At 37.9% G+C, this 26361-nt stretch overlaps 1 protein-coding gene across 2 annotated transcripts in view; it reads right to left on the minus strand.

The window, feature by feature from the left end:
• PDSS2 (decaprenyl diphosphate synthase subunit 2) overlaps positions 1 to 26361 on the minus strand; it is a 121974-nt gene that overhangs the window by 42899 nt on the left and 52714 nt on the right. For both annotated transcript variants that reach the window (XM_049818087.1, XM_049818086.1), the window contains exon 3: positions 5899 to 6097. In XM_049818087.1, the coding sequence (XP_049674044.1) occupies positions 5899 to 6097 (199 nt within the window). The remainder of the gene's footprint in view (positions 1 to 5898; positions 6098 to 26361) is intronic.

The following is a 26361-nucleotide window of genomic DNA, read 5'->3' on the forward strand; positions in this document are numbered from 1 at the left end:
AGTTGTTTTTATTCATTTTTTTTTCTCTCAAGAACTCAACTTCACTATCAAACTTCATAACCTGGGTCTCAATCTAACCTGATCTCTGCTTTTTACCAAATTCACGCCTCAGTGCCACCTAGCTGCTCTGTGAGCTGATCATTTTAACAGCAGCTTGTATCAGGCAAGAAAAAGGAAGTACAGACCTGAGCAGAGGTGAAGAGCTAAGAATAATTAAAAATATATACAGGATTTGAAAATGGTTTTATTACCAGCATCAGTTTTCTATATTAACACTGTAACTGGGAGCAAACGCATTACTTCTGGTCCTCACCTTTTCTCCATTATTTTTTCATCTGTCCTGCTCTGATCAATACAGATACTGAATTTCAGAAGGAAAACTCAGGTTAAGGGTCTTTGTTTACTTTATGTAAAATATAAGGTAAATATACTTAGCGGGTATTTATGGTTAACATTTTCCACCAGAGAAAACAATGAAGAATAACACTTTCAAAATAAGTTTCATTGCTCTGAAAATAACTCATCTCACAACTATATTTACCAAGAAACAGCCTCTATTCACCTCAAACAAAATGAAAAGTACTGTTCTGAGGGACAGTAATTTGGACCTACTACAAGTCAGTGGCTGCTAATGGCTGCCTTCACATTGGTAACAAGACATTTCCTCTTAAAAAGGATATCTCTTACAGGATTCTTGATGGTGTGCACTCTTCATGTTCTTTAGAATAAGTTTTCAGTTTTGAAGAGAGGACCAGAAAACTGCCACTGGTTCTAGGAATCATTTCTTTAGCCAATCCATGACTCTTCACTGTTTTAATACTTAAAATATTTTTTTAAAGTTTACGTTCTTCTCTTGACACCATTCAGGAAAAGAAAAAGCCTGATACAAGTACTACCTTTCTTAAATGACATTTAAAAATTAAAATTGTAGATTCTAGCTGACTTGCTTGTCAATTCTCAAAAACGTCAATTTACATCAAAAGAGCAACTGGCATAATTCCAGAAAGGAGATGCTCTCCATATCCTTCACTGGTCAACAAGGAACCAAGTTGCTCAAGTTCAAAACTGAGCCTTCCCCACAGGACCACAAGTGATGCTACAGAAGTAGAAACCATAGTTTAAGATAAGCAACTCTTTTATGAAGCACAATGTACATTCAGAGTGTTGCAACAGGAAGACATAGAAGGCTTACATGAATAACTTGTTGATGTTTATGCAAACACAAGGCCTATTTTGTAAACAACACATTTGTGCCTTTAGGAATACATATACTTCACATAAGGAAATGCATCCACTATATAAGTACTACATCTGTGCTACTGTTTATTTATAAACAAATAATGCTTAATAAAACAATGCGGTTCTATAATGTGGTCTTCTGGCAGAGCTCTGCATTGACAGACAAGATTCTTATATTCAGTTCCAAGCTTTCAGGCTGCAGATTTTGAAGTGCTTCTGTGAACAGTTTAATTATTCCAACAAGAGCTCACTGAATTATAGTGGGAAAAATAGAGTCATTCTTAAGATTTCAATAAGAACTATGGAGAACACTACCATTACATGTATTTCAGGGTTTTGGGCTAGGCTTCCCTCTCCCCCCCCCCCCCCCCCCGCCCCTTTCTTTCTTCTTTTCGGGGGGGAGGGTGTGTGTGGGGGGGTATTTTTTGCTTTGGATATGCTGGGTTTTTGGTGCTTTGGTTTTGGTTGGTTGGTTTGTGTTTGGTGGGTTTTTTTTAAATACAAGAGGATGCCTTCCTATCAGTTTATGGAGTTGCAAGCAATGCATTTTCAGATTATTTTATCATTTTCTTTAGTCAGCACCACATCACAGTAAGCATTGCACTAAAATGCATCATTTCATCCTTCTAAAGTTTTACGTATCACTGTCTTCAGAGTGTGAGAGGATCAAAACTGGTCATAAGTACATCTTTTATGCACCCTCTCCATAGTTTCACAAGACAACTGATGCTCTAGGAAGCTCCAGCTTTAATGCTGCAACAGTTTTCTTCCAACTTATTTGTGATATACCCTGAAAAAGCACATTATTTGAGAATATCATGGTCAATATTCACACACCACTTGTGTTAAAACATCCATATTACATATCTGGCTGACTGGTGACAAAAATGCCAACTAATGCTTGTTACTTCTGCTGCTTGCATCTGAGTGCCACCCTAAAAATACTACAAGAAGTGAAGGTTACTTAAGCAGCAATCAAAGACAAAACTAACACTTTTTGCTACCAGATTCAAGGAAGGATTTTCAAGCAACAAAAGTTGCTGTTAGTGGTTTCAACCACATAGCCTTGGCTAGGCAAAGCAAGATAACCAATGTTAAAGATATATTACCTTCAGATGGCAACAAAGAACTGTTAAACATATCCTCTTACACGTCTTAATAATTTATTCAAATATTTCTTTTGAGCTGCATATAGTCACATATCCCACAAGTTAGTTGGGAGGTACCTTATTTTGTTAGGCAAACATCATTTACTTTTCGACCTCTCCCACATCTACATGTTTACAATGACTTTTACAAATATCTTATCACAATCCTAATATCAAAACACTGCAACCTCAAAATGAGAAAACCTATCAAAACCCCATCATTCCATAAAACACATCCCAATCCAATAAATCAGCACATTACCAGGCATTACTGTGTTGTTATTTAAGTAGCAAAACCCAGCCGTGCCCTTCCTTGTCAAAGGCTCACCATTCCTAAACCCACTGCTGATATACCGACTACTAAAAGATCCCAACCCAATTCATCTTTGGGGTCAATTCTGTTCTAAAATCCATGGATTAGCAATGCAGTTGTTAAGTAAGTTTTTATCCATATCATCTTCAATCAACAACATAATTTATTGCCACAATCAGCAGGTCAAGAAAAGCCACCATCCAAAATACAAAGCAGACAAAAAAAAAAAAAAAGGATAGATTATGTAAGGTGATCAAAAAGTTAACACAAATGTACAAAAGAATTGTACATACATGTGATCTGATCAATCTAATGCTTTGTAGCTGTAAAAGTGGTTTTTTTTTTTAATTACTGTTAATTTTAAACTGTTTTTATTACCTGAATAAACAGAATTTTGTCATGGTTACAAAAATGTACTATGCAGCTGCATCTGCCCTTCAGTACTTTAAGCCTCAGTCAATACCAACTTTGTAATCATAATTAACATCTCATAATTTCACAAAGTGAAAAATGAGAATGCTGTCTTCTGAATTATTACGTGTGTTCAAAAACCAAAATTTTAGATGACTTTATAATAGCACAACAGCAGAATTTATCTTACAGGAGGCTTCCTAACTGAAATTTTCAAGAAATCTAGAGTTCTTGTACCTCAGACATTAAAAAAAAACCAAACCCAAACCATGCCCCCAAACCCTTCTTTTGCATAACTTCAGCAAACATGCAAGAAGTATAAGCACTAGTTTAAAAGAAACCCCCCAAAACACAAACCCTGAGCCTTGAATCTTAATGTCATTACAGCTATATTCTACAACAGCAGCAAGAGGAAAATTACTACGAATTAACAACAACAATTCCTATATTTAATGTTATTTAAAAATCAAAGTGTTACCTAAGGCAATTACCTTGCAGCCTTTTAATATCTACAGGGAAAAGCCTAAGGGAAAATAATTGACTTTGCTAATTTTACCCTTGGCAATTATAAAATAGCTCTGCATTTCATTATGACTACAGAATTTCACATCTAATTGTCAGCCCTGAGAGAAGCACAGAGATAAATGCATCATACACAAGCTCAGACAAGAGTTTAACAGCACAATAAAATTATCTTGATAGCAGTGGTTTCAGTTAATGTTAAAACCCTCTTTAGTTTAAATTCTAGTCTCTACAACAGCTATGCATGCCTATAGAGGTTTTAGCCTACCATGGTCAGTACCATGTACAATATAATGCTGCTCATTTCATTAGCCAGTTTGCTGAGCTACCAAATAAATGCCAGCAAAAAAGCAGTCCTGTGATTTTTACTTTTTACATAAAAGAAAACAAAACATTATGAAGGAAAAAAGTCACAGTTATTTCACATTGCTGAAAAACAGATGCCAGATTTGAAAATTCATCACTTACAAAAGAATAAATACAGTATGTTTAAATCATTGCACCTGTCAAGAGATTTCTATAGCTTGTACTTCAATTTTTCTAACTTTGCTAGTAGGGTTAGACGTATGAAAAAGAATAATTTACTAAGTCAATCAGTTTCCATAATGGCATCCCACTTATCGTATGTAGAAGCTATGAAAGTATTTAGATGTCAGAAAAATGAAAAAAAGTGCTAAAATGTTTTGGCAGAATTTTCCGACATGCAGTATAATGATTGCTTTTTTAAAAAAAAAAAAAAAAAAAAAAAAAGTATTTCTCTGCACTTGTGCTTCATTTCACTCTAGGCTTGTTTCCTGGCAAGTCTTCAGGGATTATACATTGCTAGTGCAATACTTAATGATGTACTAAATGCAAAGTAATAGGTGCTACATTTTCTAAAAGTTTCCTCTTATGTTGAAACAAAAAATTGATGTAAGGTTAAATCCTTTAGTCTGTCTTGAGAATCCTACCAAGTACTAAAAAAAAAAAATAATATATAAATCAACAATAATTAGTAATATCAATTGCGCCCCATTTTTGTTATGGTATGACTAAAATTTTGCACTATTTAAAACTTTTTTTAATACTTACTACCAGTTATCACCATAATGGCTTAAGCCACTATTCCAGCAGATTGACATCTAATTTTTCTGTCTCTCCTCCTGAATCTCAGCTCTGTTACAAAATGACACCACTTTTGAGAGAAACTGTCACACCCATGATCAAAGCAGTACAGAAATACTCAACTACCATCACGAGGAGCTTTAGCACAAGAATCTAAAAACAATAGACTTCTTAAGGTCAGGATTAAAACTATGTTGATAATTGACAATTGCACACATGGCAAGCATTTATTTTACATTACAGTATGGCAGCAATCTTTACATGTATAAAAAGTACCCCTGCAAAAAAGAATTGTTTTCTGTTTCCACTGGGATGGCACACTTAAGCTCTTCAGCCATACATGTAGTTAGGTGTTACACTAGGCTGGCACAGGGATGCCCAGGAATCTCTCCCCACCACAGGAGGTTTTAAGAACAAGCTAGACAAACACATCAAGAATGATTTGGTGTAGCTCATCCTGTCTGGGGAAAAGAAGAACCGACTATAGAGATGATCTCTTAAGGTTTTCATCAGTCTCATTGTCTAAGATCATACATATATATAATTCATTTGTAATGAAAAACATTTTGCTGTAAAGTTTCAGTTTGGCTGAGCAGCTGGATTGCAGCTGCCCTTTAGAAGCCAGTACACCCACAATAATAGCGCAATCCAATACTCAGGGGCATTCAAGTGCCTAACAAAGTAATTTTATTAAGAGTAAAAAGTCACCTGAGTGCTGTGTAGACAAAGAAATGAAGCTTTTTCCCTCAAGAATTCCCTAGGACAAACAAACCTTTCACAAAGCACAAGGTAGAACAAAATAACAAACCAAACATGTCTTCAGCTGGCAGTCTGCCAGAGGTGGTGTAGTCTGACATGTCCTGAGGATGCTACTGCATATACGTTAAATTCACCAAATTAACCACTCATCCATTACTACACTTGCTTCAGAATGTATATTAAAGGCCACACCACAGTAATTCTACAGGACAGTGGTAAACATGTTCACAGCAGCAGCAGCCTGTCAATCCATCTACAGCTATAATGTAAGTATGCTGATTTGTAAAGGATGCTCCATATATACATACATATCATAACTGCTTATTTTTTAAAAAGCCTCTCTTTCGGAAGATTCACTAATAGTTACTTGCTCTGGCAGTAAAAGAATTTTTTTCTTTTTACCTTGGTATTCTGCAGCTGTGCAAGGCTTGTGCAAGCATTTGCTAGAAGAAAATCTCCACTCAAAACAGCCATTTTATTTCCAAACTGCATATCCTTCAGTGGGCCGTCACAGGACTTGAGCTCACCAATATTCACAATGCCACGATGCACCAGAAAGGCAGTGTGGATCAGTTCCGTAATCTCAGCCAGACTTCTTTGACTGAAAGCAAACAAAAAGTACAATTGTTTTTGATGCTATGAATAATATACAGATTCTTGGGGGGGGGGGGGGGGAGCCAACCACATGCACTAAACAGATATTTTATGAATTATCATGTAGCTCTTCTACATACTTCTAGAAGCCACAACTGGGAAGTGTTAAGCACAGAGTACTATCATTAACTGTTTCCAGGTAAGCCACAGGTACCACAGGTTCCATTTGGAGGAAGGCTGCCCTTTGTTTGAATTCTTTCACAAAATAAAGCTAAGTAATCAATACAGTCCTCATGGTGCTTTCTTTTTTCGTTTTGTCTTGTAGAAGCTTGAGGGACACTGACATGAGGAAAATGCCAAGCAGAAAGTACTGATGGGAAGGAACAAAGGGCATATCAGCAGGGGAGTCACGAGCAAGCCGATCTGAACACCATAAGAATGCTGCAGTCAATGACTGCTCAAATTAGAGTTAAATTAATAACAGGATACCTTGTAGTTCAATAATACCAAGGGGGGAGGGCGCAGGGGGAGGAAGGAGAAACAGCTGAACATTTTAAAACTGTGTACTAATGATATTTCACTGGTTGTTTTAGTCTTAAGAAGCAAAGGCAATTGTCCAGCAAAGGGGCAGACCCAATTTTATTTGGATAGGTTTACAAATCACTTCTTATTTCAACACACAGTGTGCTACATTCTGAATTTAGGGGTTTCAAATCCCTGTGAGAGGCTTGCCACAGAGGTTATCCCATAGAGGCTTGCCCTCTATTTTTCATTTTTTGGAAAAGGCATAAAAAGAGTCATTAGCACAGCCCTCTCCTCCCCTCCTCCCAGAATTCAACCCTGTAGCTCCCAACAGTTAGTGACTGTCACTCCAAGGAGCCCAGAGATGTCACCTTAGCTCAGAACTACAAAAGGGCGATGAAGAGACATAAGTGAGCAGGCACAAGGGGAGGGGGGAACAGAGCAATGGACTGGAGCATCCTCTTAATGCTGCAAACCTAGATACGCACAGCCCCCCTCTCCCCAATCTTCAGCAAATTCACATCTTTTCAGACTCAAGCAGTTCCCTTTATGTCATGAGGGCAATGCATGCCCTCAACTAGACAGATGACTAAAAGGCCTTAAAGTTCAAATTAAACTGCAGCTGAGCACAAAGGCATGTTATGCTCCCTGTGCTTATTCAAAAGCAGCCAGGCACTGATCCACCGAGCAACCAAACTGCTCCATACCTTCGCATACACCTATACCCGCTGATATATGCTCACGTTAGATTCTGTCTCAGTACCAGCATAGTACTGAGTAAATTAATACTGTTTCCTCTGGACAGTGCAGATGTGTTGCAACTGCCCGGAACAATATTAATCTAAAGTAACCTTCTGCCCCAAATATATCTGACCTGTGAAGAGCCCCAGCAGCAATTGTTTCAGGCCAGTGATCTGTGCCAATTAGCAAGAGAGAAGAGCTAGGAGAGCCACACAGCCTGGGCAGGCATGCAAAAGGTAGACAAGCTGGGGGCAGAGGATAAACAAAAGTTCCCAGCGTATTTTGTCACACAAAAAGCCTAAGCTGTTTTAAAAGCTGCCTTTATAATTCACAATTTTTGCCTCATGCAGAGAAAAACAATCTGGAAAAAAAACCAGCTAGCCATTCTGCACGTAGACAACAAAATCGAAGGTTGATGCTGTTTTTCAAAGAGGCAAGGGAGAAACGCGCACAACCTACAGCCGTAGTATTGCAACCACGCTTGGCTCGGCTCTAACAAAGGGTTAATAAAATTTCAAGCTCGGAGAAAAAGACTAACAAGACATCCCCGTGCTCCTGCTGTCATTGTCAGGGCAGCCCTTGGAGGAAATGTCCATATCAATTCGGTTTATCAGATGGACAGCTGATCAACATTAAACAGACTTGCTCTGGGCAGATTGAGCCGAGCTACCTGTTCGGAATAGCAATGAGAGCCCTCTGCTCCCTGCTGCCGAGCTCTGCCATCTCCGACTGCCGCAGATCCCAGGACATATGGGGATCCCTAGTGACGAGCACATAAAGCTGCAGCTAACTCAAGCGACGGCTCATTTCCCCCAGCTGAAAGCAGGCATTAATATCCTGAGGAGATCAGGCCCGCCTCTGTGACCCCCAACTATTGAAGCAAAACAACGACTGTCCTATTTCTTCATTTAATAAGCTTTTAATGAAGGAAATCAAAATCCCCTCTTTGACTTCAGCATCGCTCTTCATGAAAAGGTTACACAAATACATCAGTGTCGTGCTTTCCAAATGCTCAGGATCTGGACGTTTTCATTTCTTTTTCTATAATCCGTTTGTTCTCCAAACGGTATTCATATTATTTGTACTAACGAGAACCATATTAGGCAGATAATCTGCGTCTAATTCTGATCTTATACACTGCTCTTCCACCCTCTCTCTCTCTAGCAAACTAAAAATATAAGAACCAGAGCTACTGTGGAAATCCCAGGCAATAGATTTCTTAACTTTTTTTGTGGTAACCTCCATAATACCAAGGCGCAATAAGAAGTCCACTGTGCTGCTAAGCATACAGGAAGGTTCTTGACATGACTTTGTAAAGGCCAGCATCCAACAAAAAAAAAATCCCAACCCCCAAAACCACTGTAATGAAGCTGCTCTTGAATGGCTAAAGCAATACTATATGCAGCTTTCTCGATCTGAAGTACAGCTGAGTGATTAAATAATCTTGTACTTGAAGGCAGCTAATCCCAAAATACAAAAAATTAATGTTTATGCAATGCTAGACTTTAGAACAACATACGACAGAGTACAAAAGCAGAAACAACAGGGCAATGGGATTACGAACTCCTACTGCTTCCACCCTGCTCCTGCTCCAGAGCCCACGTTCACACAATAAAGAAGTGGTTGCCACAAGAATTACCTACCCTAGCAAGGTAGTACTGAGAAAACAGTCAACTTTTTTAAAACACCCAAAGTTCCTAAATGGAAGCAGGCTAAGAATTGGGAAAGCTCTTTCACCTAATGCTAACCTACTTCCATGGCCTTCACCTCTGAAGCAAGAACTCCCTCCAAACCATGACCAAATGCTCCAGAGACCCCACTTACAGGCAACATGTTTTGAGAGATGATACTGTTTTGAGCTCCATGCATGCCCTAATCACCTTTTGTTTCTCCCCTTCCAAAAATCATGCAGGAATGGTTGCTCCAAAGAGGATGGTACAGAGGCTTGGACAGTACCTGGGGGACCTTACTAAGAAGTTTTGGTGGGTCACAGTCAAACAGGCACAAGTTTCACTGTTAGGTGCATTATTTAAGCAGAGTTTATTGTGAAATGCAGTCCCCTGCTCTCCTCCTCAACTAAGAGAATCACAGAATGGTAGAGGTTGGCAGGGACCTCTAGACATCATCTGGTCCGTGCCCGCTGCTCAAGCCAGGCCACCTAGAGACAGTTGCTCAGGACCATGTCCTGGTGGCTTTTTAATATCTCCAAGGATGGAAACTCCACAACCTGTGTTTCTGTAAACAGGACATACTGGCTTATTACCCTTTCAAGCCAACTATCTACCACTTCAGTGAATACTTCCCCCCCCGCCCCCGCCCCTTCCAGTCTTTGTAAGATCCTCAGACTTGTTCTTGGCTCTCTTCTTTTGCTCTACTTTTTACTTCATGAAAATCTTAATAATTCACAGACTCTTCTGGACTGTGGCGTGTGAAAGGGAGCAGCATGTAAGCTGCCTCTTGTCTTTCTGCTCTTGACTCCTTGTTCCTGCACTTTTAGTACCAGTATACCCAACTTAAACCTCTGTAAAATGCTTGCTATAAAGTATCCCTTAGATTATGAGCTCCTCAAGCTGTAAATGTCATCCTGGAAAGTACAAAGGAAACACTTCACAAGCAATTAAAAAACTCTTCAGCAAGGTCCATTGGAGCTATATTGACTCTAGGACTGTGAAACACCAGGTTGCAGGAAAATACTAGAAAAACGCAAAAAATAAGTTAAATAGACAATTAGATCCTGCAACAAGTAAAACGAGTGCAATTTCTATTCTTCCTCTTTGCTGCCCTCCTCCGATGAAGGCACACAGATTATTGACATTCAAGTACGTTTTGGTGAACTTTGATAAACTACTGAGCAGACTTCAAGAAATCTTTTATAAGGGTATATATGCCTTTATAAACTACCGCAGTAGCTGCAACATCCTGTTGCTGGGACACCAAAGTAAGGAATGCAGGTTTTGTAGAAACCCCACACTCATATGGGTACCACATCTACAGACAAAAATAAAAAACTAACAGAAAAACTTTGCAAATATGCTTCTATCTCAAGAAATGCATTTCACAGTTTCATTTTGGATTAACATTTCCTATTTGTATGCCTTGGAGTCTGCCTCATCACAGTTTCACTGTTATTAATGGTCTTATTATGGAGATGAACATCTCATGCAGAATTCGCCACAAATTTTAAAGCCTACACAAAACTGTATGAGATGGCAAGGGGGATTGGCAAAATATTGAAATAAAATCCTGTGGAAACAAAATAGGTTTTGATGGTAAATTTCCTATGGAACTTTTTAAAATTAATTTTGCAGTGTTCCTTCCTGGCATCCTGAACACCCTCTTTGTGTTATCTTTAAGGACTTGCAGCTATGAAACCTTAGCCAGTACAATTTCTTTAAGAGTTCCTGAAAGTGACTTCAGTCCCTAACTTCAAGTCCTACTCTAAAAAGAAATAATAGCATTTTACAAAATATATGATAAAAGAGAAACATTAAATAGCACAACTGTATTGCTGCGAACAAAAGAGTACTTCAGCCTAAATACTCCTCTGCAGTATTTGCGATGGAAACTCAAGCTCTCAGTAACAGCAAGAAAGCTTGAGTCAGTTTACCTTTCATTATCAGCTAACCATTAGAACTACAGTGGCCCTCTCAAAGGATGATAGGTTATTCAAAGAACCATTTAATAATTTAAAATGTTAATAGTAGGCATAATATTTCACCAAAATAGACCAAAGACTTAGATTAGCCACTAAAAATCCATATTCTAAAATTTTCAGCAGTGGAAGCAACTGCAATGAACAAAGACAATGGAATTGATAGATCAAAAATTCTGTAAGAACTCTTATCATTGAACCTTTGAATTAAAGCAACTAACAGTATACACCCAAGATTTGATCATTTTCTCTGTGATTGTCAATCTAATAGTTTCCCTTCAATAAACAAAGGATGAATTTGGATGAAAAGCCTTACATGTAGGATTTTTTTAAAAATAAATACATAAAAAAATACCAGCATCCATTCCATTTTAGTGACAACTATGATAATCTATATATAACTACGAATCTGAAAAATGACATAGTTCTTTAATGGGAAATTACATATAAAAAAGCATTCATTAAAGAATTAAAGTAATAATCTTAAACGCTAACAATGTATTTGGCCAGAACTTGGTATCTGATTTCACTTTTTTTCTGTGACCAATGAACAGAAAGAAAAACTTTTGTAAAGACAAGAAGGTGCATACACTAAATTCAGTTTGATCCTGTATGCTCTAGTCTTTGTGCTGCACCAAGACAACCCACTTAGTTACACAGCAGGAAAGGGCAGCGACTTTTACACCAATTTTTTCCGTTCACCTGTCAAAGTCAATGCCATGGTTAATAAAACCACTATTAAAGGAACAACGTATAGTGAGTAATAAACAGCATCATGGTGATGGAAAGTCTCATTGTCATGTGTATAGCCTCTTTTACAAGAAATTAAAGGGTGGGGTGAGGTGTTTAAACCAGTCAACATGTATGGTAGGTGCTGCGGTTTCACTAACAGGAAAAACGTTCAGGATAAAGCAGCAGACTTAAGCACAGCACCAAATATTCATTGTATGACCATGACTCATGTATCTGTTATCCAGCAGAAAATATCTACCCACTGTTATCCTTTAACAAGGTCGGAGACTAAGACTTCTGTGGTTCCTCCTATCTTGGTCGCTAAGCTACTGTAGTGGCATCTTCTACCTGAGGGATAAATGAAGTTGAAACACATCAATTCTATGAAGTTTACCAAGTATGCTATTTAATTGCATTCCTGTCAATCAATTTGTTTTTAAACTGGCTACATATCTTACCTCTTTCATCTCCTTCCCTTCCTAGCATCACAAATTTTTTGAAGTAAAACTTCTACCTATCCTCCTTCATGTATTCTTCCTTCTTTAATCCTGAGAAGATCTTACGTTTTCATACTCTACCTCCCCCCCACTGAATATTGCTTCATTTCTTTTCCCCCTGATTTGTGTCAGTAAGCTCTTCCCTCAGCCCATTATGGGATTTGAAAATGTTTTCTGAATTTTAGTGGGCAGATGTTCACTTGAATTCAGCAAGCCAGTTTCCCTTAGCATTGTGGGTGGTCGGCAGGGCGGGAGAGGGGCACTTAAAGTCAGGCTCCTGTTCCTTTTCTTAATGCAGGAATTATGAAGAAGGGTTTTGGCAGTCTTGACTTCCCTGATAATTAATTTGGGTCTACCACAGAACAACCAATTCCTGCTTTGTACTCCAGACAGCAACATGAAAGTTAACCACCTTGCATTAGTTTCCAACTAGTGCCGCTGATGTGCAAAGACGGCCACCGCCGTGTCACCGCAGCGTACCTAGGAGCCCTCAAGCCTTGGAGCCAGCTGCCTGCACCGGACTGCAAGCGATCCACATTTGCATCATCATCTCCCAGCAAAATTAAGCCCTAACCAGTGAACTTCAGAGTCTGTAGGCTCTGTCTGGCTTACTCCTATATTTGGCATGAGTGGCCAGCAAAGTAATAGTGACCACAACCTACAGCACAGCACATTTTTCTTGTGCTGGATGGCACCATCACGGCAATTCCCCTTTCAAATTGCACAGGCTGAAAGAAAAATATTCCCAGCCTGGAAGCAAAAGCAGCAATTCTGGCAAGCAGGTGAGACAATCTAGACAAAGATCTGGTAAGAATCACTACGTCAAGTTCAGTTTAAAAAGAGAAAGTGTTAATCAGAGAAGCCAGCAGAAAAATACCACCAGAATTAATAAGTCAAACTGATGTTTTCCAGGACTTGGAGGCAGACATGCAGGCTGGGCCCAATAAAGAAGAGAACATCAAGAGGAAGCCTGCACAGTAAGAAGTATCTAACTGTTGTAAGATCCAGAAAACCAGTGACAATCCAGCTGTATGAACAGATGAGGAGCAGGCGGGCTGGGCTGACAAGGTAAGAAAGAAGCCAGATACACTTGCTGTAAAGACAAATCTTGTCACATTAGGACTTCGATAGCGAGCAGGATGCAAAGGACGTTCTGCAAGGGACAGGTGTTAAAAGAACATTTGCATTGCTCAGATGTGAGACATGGTGGCAAGCCTAGGTGTGTTTTTTAAGTGCCATAGACAATGACATGAGAAACTTAAATAGCTTTGCATCTTATTTCAGTTATTACAGATTTCATAAGCACTAGAAAGTGTTAAAAAGGGAGACGTCAATTACTCTTCCTTTCCTCAGAGACCCTTTCTACACTGCTAGAGAAGAAAAGTAGACTCTAGACATGAGCTGGTACTACATAAGTATTGTAAAAAAGAAGTGGCTTTACAGTTTAGGTTTTATGGTGGGGGTTTTGGATTTTTTGGGGGTTTTGGGTTTTGTTTGTTTGGTTGTTGTTGTTGTTTTTGTTGTTTTTTAAAGAAGGACTAGCTAGCTTAGCCTAACTAATCAACCAAAGGAAAAACCAAGAGTATTCATCTGAAGATGTAAAGAAAAAATTACTAAGATATCTGGAAAAAGATTTCTTGGATTACTTGAACACTGATGCTAAAAAAATCAGTAATAAAAAATTAGAGCTACTCATTTATGAGTATACTGTCAAATTTATTAAAATTTGACATTATTAAAATCACATACTATAATTCCCATCTTAAAATCACTGACTATCCCTATGGGAGGATTCACATTTCCAAAATGAAGTAAAGCTGTCAAATGCAATATTGTCTTTTTATAAGGCAATTATTAAGACTTAAACTCCTAATAAATAAAAGGCAAGCTGAAATTCTAGTTGGTGGCCACCATAGATTATATTAACAGCCATGTAGACCATATCAAACACTACATCAAGTCATAACAAGAGCTAAGATGTTTACTTCTCTAAAGACCTACTTCTCTCATTTAGTAAATAATGATGCAGATATTACATGAGAATACTGAATACTCTGAATAATGTATATTGGCAATATAATATATCATCACTAGCTTGAATTTCTAAAAGGAAATTTCCTAGCTCAAGAAATGTCACATTCAACTTGAATTCTCTATTAAAAATTTAATTTGCTACAAAAAGTTCATATCAGAACTAAGAATTTAGGTACAAGTGAATGTGACCAATACCCTTGTTATATGAAAACAATATACTCAAAACCAGTATACAAACATTCTTTACAAATATTACATACAATATTCAGAAGCATGTAGTACTATACGTAAGTGATATTTTCAAGGATAAAACAAGCTGAGTAAGTTAGATAAACAGAAAAATGTGAATACTTTTTGGAAACTATTCAAGAATATTTTGCTATATGACCAAAAAGCCCCAATTCCCCAGTTAAAAAGACTAAGCTGACTAAAAACAAAACAAAAAGCCCCAAAATTGTGGTTTAGACAAAGCCAAACCAGCTATAATTCCTTCCCTCTCTAGCTCAAACTGGAAAACTGATAGCAACAAATGCTAATCTGAGAAACTAGGCAAGGAAGAAAACTGATAAAGGAATGAACAAGAAAATGCAGAAATGGACAGGGAGCTGGGCAAAGGCAATTTAAAAAGGATATACTAAGAAACCCTCAAAGCCAAGATGAATTTTAAGAACTGCATTGATGCATTAGGTAAGGTTGGGCAGAAATATAACAACATAAAGGCAAGGGATTTTAGAAAACCTGTTATATTTTTAGCAATATATTTACACAATCAGATATAAATATCTTCTAGCCCATAATAATGCACATGAACAGCAGCAGGGGTTAAGATTTTACAGTTAGTAGGTCCAGAGAACTTGCACTCAGGAGAGAAGGCAACAGAAAAGGAATGGCATAGCTGATAAACAGCAAAGAGAACAAATCATCCTCAACAGAGAGTCAACTGAGCTGGTTCAATATGCTTTACTCAAGTAAAAATATGCATTGCAAAAAAAGATCAATCAAAAGATCTCAGCTAGAATTACAAAAAGCAGACAATATACATACAGGACTAGGGACTCTCTGGGGAAGAAAACACTCAAGGTTTGGAAAAGGGTAGAAGGGGGGTGAAGGAACAGATCATGCCAGATAACCAGCTAAGATACCACTGTGGTCAAAAAGGCTAATAAGATCCACTGATGATTAAGGGAAGAATACTAGCAAAACTAGTGTTTCTGTCAAACCTGGGTTCCTGATGCCAGTAAAAATCATTACCAGGAAACTTCATTCAGGAAGAATTTGGGAAACCAGGAAAAAGTTGAGAAGAGTCATACTAACAATCAGAGTAAGGAAAACAGATTTAGTTTCTCAATTTGTCTATTTAATGTAAGGAGAAGGCTGATACTGAATCTGTAGATTGACTTGGTCACAGCCATTTAAAGAAAGTTTAACTATCTACACTACAGAAAACAAATTCAAGAGAAGAAAATACTCAGATTATAAAGCAAAGATAAAATAAGATCCAGTAGCTTCAACCTAAGCAAATCCAGAGAAGAGTAAGGTGAAGGCACTTTCCAAAATCTATTACAAAGAGCAATGATGGACTCTCCAACAATGGCACAATTGAAGGTTAACACCTGACGAAATCCCATTTAAGCACAAGTATTAAAGCTGATTAAAGTTGGGGAAATCCTGTGGCCTGTTTTGTAATGCAAGCCAATCTGACTATCAAAACGATGTCTCTTAGTTATTCATGTATTCACGAACCGTAAAGCCAAGGGAAGGAAACTTTTCAGAAAATAAACAAAAGACAACTTAGATTTGGCAGCAGATCATGTTGGTCCCTGTATCTGAAAACTTAATATTGGCCAGATGCCCATTTTCTTTTAAGGGGGTATACATGCTTGCAGCATTGGGATTTCCAAATGCATTTACTTCAGCCACCTTATTCAGGAGAAACATCAAAACCAGAGCCACTTTGCCCACTACAGTTACCTCCCATTCTCAGCACAGGAGCGTCCAAAGCCACCAGCAGGCTGGGAAGCTGTTCTATTACCACAGGTATATTAATTCTATCTTACAGCACACAGAGAATAAACATTTCAAAATTCATTTTAGGCAAGTTCTGCAAGAAGAAACAACCTACGTTCGGGATTCATGTCTGTCTGCACACATTTAGGTATCCACATTGGTGATGCAATGTATTTGGCGTTATACTGGGAATATACACGTATTCCCACAAAGAACAGAAGATAAAGAAAAACAGAGATCATCTACAAAATTGTTTTATGTATATAAGGGTGTGTATTTTACCTAAGTATACATATTTTCTTTAATTACAGTTTTCCATACAAACATGAGGGGGTTCTAGCCATGCAAGTCATATTTATTAAAGGCAGCATGTCAAATAAGAGTTGACAATTACAGGCTATATCAATACACATTATGCCAGATGGTAATGAGCCATACACAAAGGGCCAGCCATCCAAAATAATCACACCATTTTCCACAGAAACGTTGAAGAGGTTATGGTTTATTACACAGTGCTCATTAGATATACAGTGGCAGCATTAGCAATTTTTCCTTCATTTGTGTCTCATTTAGGACTCTGCCCCCACAAGCCCATTCAAATTAGTACACAAGGTTAAAATCATTATGGTCAGAGGGAAAAAAAAAATAAGTTGTATTTTTATTTTACAGTAATGGTGGATCAAAGGTCTCTGGAATCTATTATTCTCTCACCTATTATCTAACACAGGATACTAAAAAGAATGAAATTCACTGTCATTTGCCATGAAGAAAGATAGCCTATTTTAAAAGAGCAAACTCTGTGTTATGGGGGTGAAAAGATGTAACGGGGCAAATGTGAAAATTTGTCAGCACAAGCAAGGATACATTTATTGCTTAAAAACATCCCAGTGTCCCCCAAACTCCAAGTAACAGCGAGCATTTGGAAGTCAAAAAACTGTGAGAGAGAGGGAGGGCTCGAGCACTGGACGTGCCACCTAACAACACGACTGCAGAGAACCAGCTTGTCAGTCCAAGCTCCTCTGTCGAAGCATGCAGAGCATCTCTTGGAAATCTGGGTCTCGCATCAGGCAGCCACCCGGCTCACAAGGCCAGGGTATCCTTAAACCTCCTTCCTGGGCCACTCCTGCCGAGCTATTCTGCCGTTACGCAAAATGTTGAATTATTCATTCAGCCAGATGGCAAAAGAGTGGGGAAAAAAAAAGTCGGTCAGTCTCCAGGAGAGCACAGGAGAGAAAGGTGGGACACCTGGACTCCAGTTTCTGCTCCACAAAGTTACTGGGAAGGAAACATTACATACTCAGGTATTCCTGACCTAGGTGTCCTATATCCCTGTGTGAAGATTTTTCTGAAAATTCAGACAGAGGAGTACTGGCGATTTGCATCCTTTCAAGTACTTGAGGGAACCAAACCTAGACTTCCTGCATCCTCAGCAAATGCTTAGTCAGTGGTTAAAGAACATGGAACAACATTAACAGCACACCTCCAGGTAATTTCCTAGTTAAACCAGCCAACAAATCTTACCCATGTTTTGCAATTGTTTGAAAGATAAAAAGCATGGTTTATTTGATAGGGTCTCAGAGAAAAAAAAAAAAGCTTACAAAATTAAAAAGAACTCCATTAATTCCAGGCAATACAAGTCTATGATAACCAAACAGGTACTCTGATAACTAAATACAGTAAACAGTTTTCTATCAATAATATTTTTCCATCAAGGTCATTCTACTACCTGCCATTTGTACAGTTCATTTTATCACTGACAGAACTACTTACCCCAACAAGGTGGCATTTTTGCAGGCAGACACTAGCAAATACGAAGCAAATGTGAAACAAATGCAAGCCCCTGATTCATTATAAAACCCGAAGGGCATCAGACTAATTTAAAGGTGTAAGCAGAACACAGCAAACATTATGCAGGAGTTTTACATAGTTATTTTCACGCTAAGTTTCCAGACAATTCAGAGTAACTTTAAATTCTCTAATGTTAATTCAAAAATGGAAGACCAGTGGCCAATTCCAAGAAAGCTGAGCGCCAGCAAGTTCACCTCTGTGCAACTATCAGTGGTCTAGAAAGAACAGAACCACCACCGTTTCCTTAAAACAGCAGTACTACATTTTTAAAAACTGAAGGTAAAAATAAGACCATTTAACCTGATGGGGTGGAAGAAGAGCAAGCCAAAAGAAGAGTTTAAAATGGAGCTAGCATAAAGGTCTTCTTTTTGGCTTACTGAAGTGAGCAAGTAGCAGGTATTGTAAACAGGAGTCTAAAAAAAGCAAGATAGGAGGTCATCAAAAGCTTTGGCAACCGCTGCTGTAGCACGGCCTTGTAAAAAATGGGATGGTAGGATACACGATGCAAGGAAAGACAGTAAAACTCAAACTGAACAAGGTATGTTGATGAAAAAAATCAAAAGATTAGGTATGGACTAAAGGATTAATTTGTGGATTGGATGACAGTGCTGTCACCAAAGCAGAAATCAAAAGGAACACAGTGATGAAGAAAAATCACATATTTTGTTATGGAAATGACCAAGATTCCTTCCCTTATGATGGCAGCATGTGTCAGCCAGACGGCTTATGGAATGGCTAGGCACCACCCAGGACACCCATCCATCCAGGATTACCCAGATTTGCTCTATAGGCCCACAACAAGAAGTATCCTTCAACTGTATCTCAGGCATCTATTCCATAACAGATTTCACACGATGGTTTAAAAATTGTTTTGACTATTCTGTGTTTTATTTAACCAAAATATTTAAATATTTGCACTAAAAGCAACTGCAAGGATATGAAGGGAAATAAAAGGCCTCACTTGCAGGTAAATGGAATAAACAGGCTACTAACAATTAATTTTAAGACCATACTTTCTCTTGCCTTATATTAGTTGTTTCTCGGCCCTCCAAGACTTTGAAGCATGGCTATCATTTTATTTGCAATGACTAAGGGAGACGGTTTGAGCCAACATAACAGAAATCCCCATTCCTGTGTACTGTCAACTATGCAGAGACCGCCAGCATGACTTACCTCTCCAAGTGTTTCTCTAAAGAGTTTGTCTATAATTGCATTCAATGTTGCTGAAAGTTAAGGTGCAGTAACCTTGACATTAAAGCTCTGCTACTAATGACACTTGAAATACATGGAACCTTTTTATGTGAGAGAAAAGAAGGTAACCTTTTTTATGCAGTGAAGAACAAACACCTGATAAATGAGCACTCCTGTTAAGAGAATAGGTTGTTCACATGTCTAACTGCACAGGAAAGGCATTTAAAAATAAAATGTGAATCATCAGAATACGGTGTACCAGATAGGGTTGGGGTTTCTTTCATATATAAAAATTTATATTTTTTTTTTATCATGCTTATATAAAACATACCCTATATTCTGAAATACCAATAAATAGCCAACTCACAGTGGTGGTGGTGGATAATAAAAACATACACTTTTTGCACAACCACAGATACCTTACACTATCAAGGAAACCTGTCCTATTCTGAACAGCTGTAACCACATTTATGTTAGTCAGCAATTAAAAGTATGGTTATCACACCTGCTCTCCTCTCCCCTCCTGAACTTTCAATGTTCAGAACTGGATGGGGACATTAATACCATATATTAAAATGGTTTATTATAGGAACGTTTTTGCTTTTCACAAAGCAGAAGTATGCAGCAGATGGATATTGCCTGCCATGTACAAGGAACGAGACTAATAGCTAAAGGGAGACGGCAGACTTCTCGGAGACCTTGTCCCTTACACCAGGTGTGTTGACAGAATTGCCAGCAGGGAAAGGATAATAAACCTTTTGGAGCAAGGCAACGACTGCTGCTTCTGGGACCATATCAGCACAGTAACAAGCATTTGGTGCTGGTGATGTCCGCAAAGTTTTATCATTAATATTAGTATATATTTTATGCAAATCAAGTATCGTGTGATATTGAGAAAATGTGTCTTTTGATGAAAAAGACCTATCTACTATTATACCATTGGCATAATTTCCATCTATTTTTACCTTCCTTACAGCAGTTCTATAAGGTATCTCAAAATCTCATGCCTTCATTTTTCAGTCCTTTCATCCCAGAATGATTCAATCTACACAGATTGATATAAGGGATAAAATGACATCAACCAATTCAAGCAACATTAACCCCAAGTGAGTGATGGTAGAGCGACAGCTATACGCTAATAAACCACCTTCAAGAACAAACTTAATTTCTGTAGAATTCCTACCCGAGTCCACAAAATAGGATCATTTATTGATGGCAGCCACTGATGTAGTTTTGCTAAAATTCAGTTTGCTGACTAGAACAGCACATGAATTTAGCACATGAACTTTCTGTACTGGTTTTGTTGCATGGGTATCAGAAGCCAGAATGAAATTTCAGCTAGAAGATACTGAAGTAAGCTTTCCACAGAACACTGTTTTGGTAAAACACAACAATTTATGAGAAGGAAATCAGAAATACTGTACAGTATCTGAAACTTTCTTATGTTTCTTCCCTTTCTGGAAATATTAGATGAATAATTTGTTTGGCTACATCTTCTTTCCACAAAAATTTACACAAATTTGGCCAAGTCTTTGGAAAAATTAAAAGCTACAATTGCAAATACTTTAATGGATTTCAAGTGTTGGGCAATCAAGCTCCCAAAATCTCATGTGCACTGAACGTGCTCCATAATCACACTGTCAGTGCTGATCAGAAGTTTTCAGTTGCTGCAAACCCTAGAAAAAAACATCTTTCCAATTTCTTTGGGTGCCTAAGCACCGTCTCAAACACAACATGGTTAGAAAACGATGTTGTATTCATGTTCTTGAAATCTTTATCACTAATTCTCCAACTCCTTATTCCTCTTTTCAAATCACTGATCACTGTCATCATACGTATTTCTAGTAACTTAAACTCAGAATGCAACCATTATCTCCAAATCCGGATTTGCTAGTCTTGCAATCCATCCATACCTAAAACCTTTTATTAACTTAATTAACAATTTAACTTTCCTCTTAATCTAACAGCCAAGGTGCAACATAACAAGGACTAATATTCTCCATTTCAATCTACTGAAATACGATCTCATGCCCATTGAAAATGTTTCTGCAAAGATGATTAATTTTTATTAATGAGTCATTTCCATCAGGTTAATTCTTGCTTTTGTTCCTTAGTAATTTCTCTTCCACTACTGTATCAAATAGAAAACCACTTTGCTTGTGACCATGAAGATCTACTATATGAAGATGTCAGCATGCACTTTTATTTCACAGTCAGTGTCTACTTAAAAGGGAATCAGTCAAAAAAATTTGTTTCTCCCAATCCAGCTGTCAGCCCCTGTAGAAAATTCAGTTTCTGAAATAAGGAATTTTTTATTTGACATTCTTTTCCAGAATTCAACTTAGAACACTTTCTTCCCACTTTCAAAAAGAAAACAAACAACACAACAATAACAACAACAACAACAAACCCACACACGAAAAGTTCTTAGGCAATCTTCTCTTGCCTCTGTTCTTCCTGTTTTTCATGACAAAGAAAATTTATTACCATGAACAATCCTGGCTACAGCACTACAATAACTGATAACTTCTCTCTCTTTCCTTGTATTTTCCTTATCTACCTGCTATCTGTATGCACTCACGTGCCCACCTTTCTATTGGAATATATTACAAATAATCAAGCTTCTCTGTCCAGCAACACAATGCCCTGTCTACACCACCTGCAATAATATGCTGCTTTTTTTTTTTTAAATTATCGTTTGCTTTAGAAGCATCTCAGAGCTGTAAAATTCTACATGAAAACCTACTGAAAGTTAAAGGCCAGATACCAGTGAAATGATAACAAATATTCATTCACTTAATGTATAATGTGATCAGGGTCCAGAACATGCTGTTATTTCAAGTGGAAGAGAATGGATGTTGTACAATCTTTATACAGTCTCATGAACTCTAAGCAAAAAAGGATGCCTTCTGAACTAGGAGGGCACCATTCATTAGCAGTCAGGCCCACTCTTATTCATACTCAAAACCCCAAAACTGTTACCACTACAGAAACAACATATTCCCCATACATATCCAAATATGCCAAAGATCAGTATATATTTTTATAAACATATACTTGTGGAGTATAATGAAGACCACCTCCTCAACTCCACCCCAGCAGATGAAAAATTTTGTAATATCTTCAGTTACATTATATCAGAGTACTAAGTCATATTAAGAAAATAAATTAATTGCTACAGTACGCCTTGTAATACTTAACTTCATATTGCTACAATTTTCCGAGTATTGCAGAAATTTGTATTGAAACAGCGTAATCGCATTGTAAAATTTATCAAGGGAGAAGTTAATAGGTTGTGCTTGGGAAGAGGACAGCTGGTACTTCAACAGATGGGAAAGCATAGGAGATATTTTGGGACTGCAGGACAAATAAATTACGTAGATACAGTTACTTAAGAACTTGCTGTGAAGCAATTGGTCATATTGACATCATAGTTCCGAGGGATAAGCAGTCCCCAGAGCTGTTGTGTGCTTTCATGACAGCACTGGATTGTGCTTAGGTGATGGTTGGAAATTTCTCTTCACAAATACTATTTTATCTTTTTTTTTTTTTTTTTTTTTTTTTTTTTTTTTTTTTTAAGAAAAATGTGGAAGTTCTCAAGCAGAAATTTGTTGCAAGGGAAAGATTTTACAGCAACCAGCAAAGGACAGCTCTGGCAAAGCGCTCTGGTGCGTGGAGATGCCATGCGCCAGGAAGACTGTGCTAGGTCTTGTTAAACACAGGTCATCTGGCCTTTCTTTGAAAAGGTCCCACGTGGGTGAAGGCAGGACTCTGTTGCTCCCACAGCTGCTCCTGACCCACTGCAGAATTTCATCAGTGCTGCTCTAGTTTAGTATGCTATGCTGCACATCGTGGCAGTCCAGTACTCACTTCACAAACAGTGGGAGGAGGAAGGTCCAGGAAAAGGGTGGGCTGGACAGACAGACAGGACAGCAGGCAGCGTTATGGTTTCTCCAAGGTAAGCCAACCCTACTCTGCTTTCTATGATACTGAAAAATTACTTCCTTTTTAAAAAACGAAACAAAACCCCTTTGTAATATACATATTGAGTATACCTTGCTCAGCTATCTAGTGCTAAACAGATTTATTTTGATCAAGATTTGCCATACCTCTGCACAGTCTTTGATTAGCTTTAATGCACTGTCTTTTGATTTATTCTACAGCATAAGGAGAGGACCTTTTTTTATTCAACACATAATTGCTGTATTTGCACATGCTGTGTATGCTAAAAACAATAAAAAGTTGATGAAGAAAAGTACTGGTTGTAATGAATTAGTAATATTGTTAGATTTGTATTTGGAGTTGATTTTTATTGTTATGTGTAGAAGATGATCAATAGGAATATGTAATCAAGTTGTATGTGCTTTTCATCTCCTGAGACTCGTCTTGTAAATGAGATGAATAATCTCACAGGATTTATCCTGGAGAGCAAAAACTAAATAGAATAATTTAGAATAATCGCTTAGATTTCCTCTCACTAAAAGTAAGGGAAAACTACAAAGGATACTATACATTTCTTAAAGATTATAAAAGACACCACTACTCATATTTTGACATACTTTTCCCGTTATCTTTCAAACAAATAATTTTGTCAAGAGCATTGTACTTAATGTACTTAAATATTGACTATTTTAGGACCATGCATTTTCTCTACCAGTTAATTAGCTAGGCTTCCAAAGTACATGCAAGTTGGGATACTGCACCTTCACTGAAAGCCAGCCTTCCAGAAGATAGGAATAAGTACAGTTAGTCCCAAAGGAAATCATTTTTATGATAAAGAGTCCTAATGTGTCCCAGTAAAGGTGAGGATTGATTGTTATGGCCTATTGTTACTATAATTAGAAGTCAAACACCAATTAGCAGTTCCATTAATAAGATTAATCTCTGCAATATCTGCAGCTGAGACCCAGGGCTTGTATGCAATAAGGCAGTGTGAATTTAAAGTGCAACAGATATTCTGCACTAAAATTCCCAGTTTGAATACTTAAACCAGACAAAAGAAAAAAGTTCTGCCTTCTTCGAGTTTTGAGTTCCTACATACACTATTGGTCTTACTAAATTTTTCTCATTACTTGCTTTTTATTTTGTTTAAACATGTTCTATCATGATTTACATCATTGATGGGGATAAGCGCAATGCAGCATGAAGTCTTCCAAACTTTGGTTCAGAGCCACTCCCTCTGCATTGTACCAGGTCAGAGTAAATCTAATTTATTTTCCTTTACTAGTAAACTCAGACAAATGGTAACGGAAAAAACCAAACAACCAAACCCCAAACCAAAAAAACTTCTCACAAATATGGAAGTACTCTTCACATGACAGGAGTCCATGATAAAGTCAGACATCACTTACTTCCAAATATGAAGGTAAGAAACAGACAAATCCAATCTCACAAGTTAATATGCTATACAGTTCAGAGTGCAGAAACTGAAAGAAGCGTGAGGTGCGAAGACGAGGTGAAAAGTCACACACTCATGCTCTTTGTATGTTTATAGGCACCCAAATCATAATTTGTATGGTCACTCTTTGATTTTATTTCATCTGAGTTTCGTCTTTTGCAATAACTCTCAAACAGAATTTGTCCACAGAAAAAACTACACCATGCAAGGTAGAAAGAAGGCTTTTCTAAAATTTAGTAGCAAACAGGTCAAGGCAATCTCTAAGTCTCACTTACACTATAACAATACAATTGATCTCGCCTTCACCAAAATTTACACGTTTGCCATGGCTTATTAACCAAGAGGCTTTGTAACAGATTTGCATTTTCATTTCTTCCTTTTAAAGGGAGACTATCTGATTTCTTTGCATAGAACTATTAATTAATCAAATATAGATTATATATTTATATTTCAGTTGGAAAGCATTTAAACGATTATTAAAAATTAAACGTCTTTAAGCTTGTCTACAGTAGAAAGAATTTGCTGGCAAAACTTTACTGGTGAGCTGAGCACGTGAAGATATAGCTTACAGAATAAAAGACCTCCTTTGCCAGAGTAACATTTACTTGTTCCTAAACCAGAAGGTAGCACTTCACACTTTGTAGTTGTCTACTCCAACTGGAGATGTGACAGTCTTCTGAGTCAAGAACAGCACTATCATCTCTCAGCTGTTTGGTTGCATTCACGACAGAGCAGAGGCTACTTGCCAATAATTGCAGCTCTCGGGGAACGCAGAGCCCAAGGTGCACATCCTCATGGAGTATTTATTCTGTTTATCACTCAAAGTGGAACACCTTTTACATTTTCTCAATTTCCAGAGAAGGTGTGCTCACACCTCATACACTATTATGCTAACACACAAAGCAGAGTATTGCCATTTAAGATCCCTCTCAACCATAAAATCCCAGTTCAACAGCAGTCCAAGACACATATAGAAGTAAAGTCAACAAACCAACGTCCATTTGTGTAAATTTGTGCAGACTGCAAGTCTCAAACGCATACTATAACCAGTGTATAACCTCTACACTTTTGACTATGCTTTACAGACTGAAGTTGTCCAAGGATCATCATTCACATAGCTTCAGTTCCCTGGAGGCAGCCTGATTGCCTTTCATGCATACAGCAATTAAAGACTGCTCTAACAAGCACAGCATCACCTCTGTTACGCCTGCCATGGCATGGGTTTTGGAGAAAGAAGAGATAGAGCTGCAGATGGTGAGCTGTCACCTATGAGAAATGCAAGAGATTCCTAGTGTTCCCGCTAATACACAGCAACTTTTGGTGGTGTATCCCTAAGACAGACAAAGCCTTTATGCTTGTGTTCTCATAGTAGGCCTTGACATAGCCCATGTTACTAATTCTGAAAATCTTGGGACGGAAAGTTCTTTGGATATTTCAGCTCTCAAATGACCTTAAGGACACCTAACAGGCTAGATTATGCCAACACCACTGTGGCCTCTTGTGAGCTACATATTCATGAATGCTCACCAACTACAGCATTAAACGCAGAGCATGAGGCTACAGGCAGGGGGTAGAAAGTTCACTCATCTGTTTAAAACATATTTTGATTATCATCTTGTGAAAAAGACTATGTTCTTGAAAGACCTAAC

This window comes from Accipiter gentilis, chromosome 15 (assembly GCF_929443795.1).
Source record: "Accipiter gentilis chromosome 15, bAccGen1.1, whole genome shotgun sequence".
NCBI lineage: Eukaryota > Metazoa > Chordata > Aves > Accipitriformes > Accipitridae > Astur > Astur gentilis.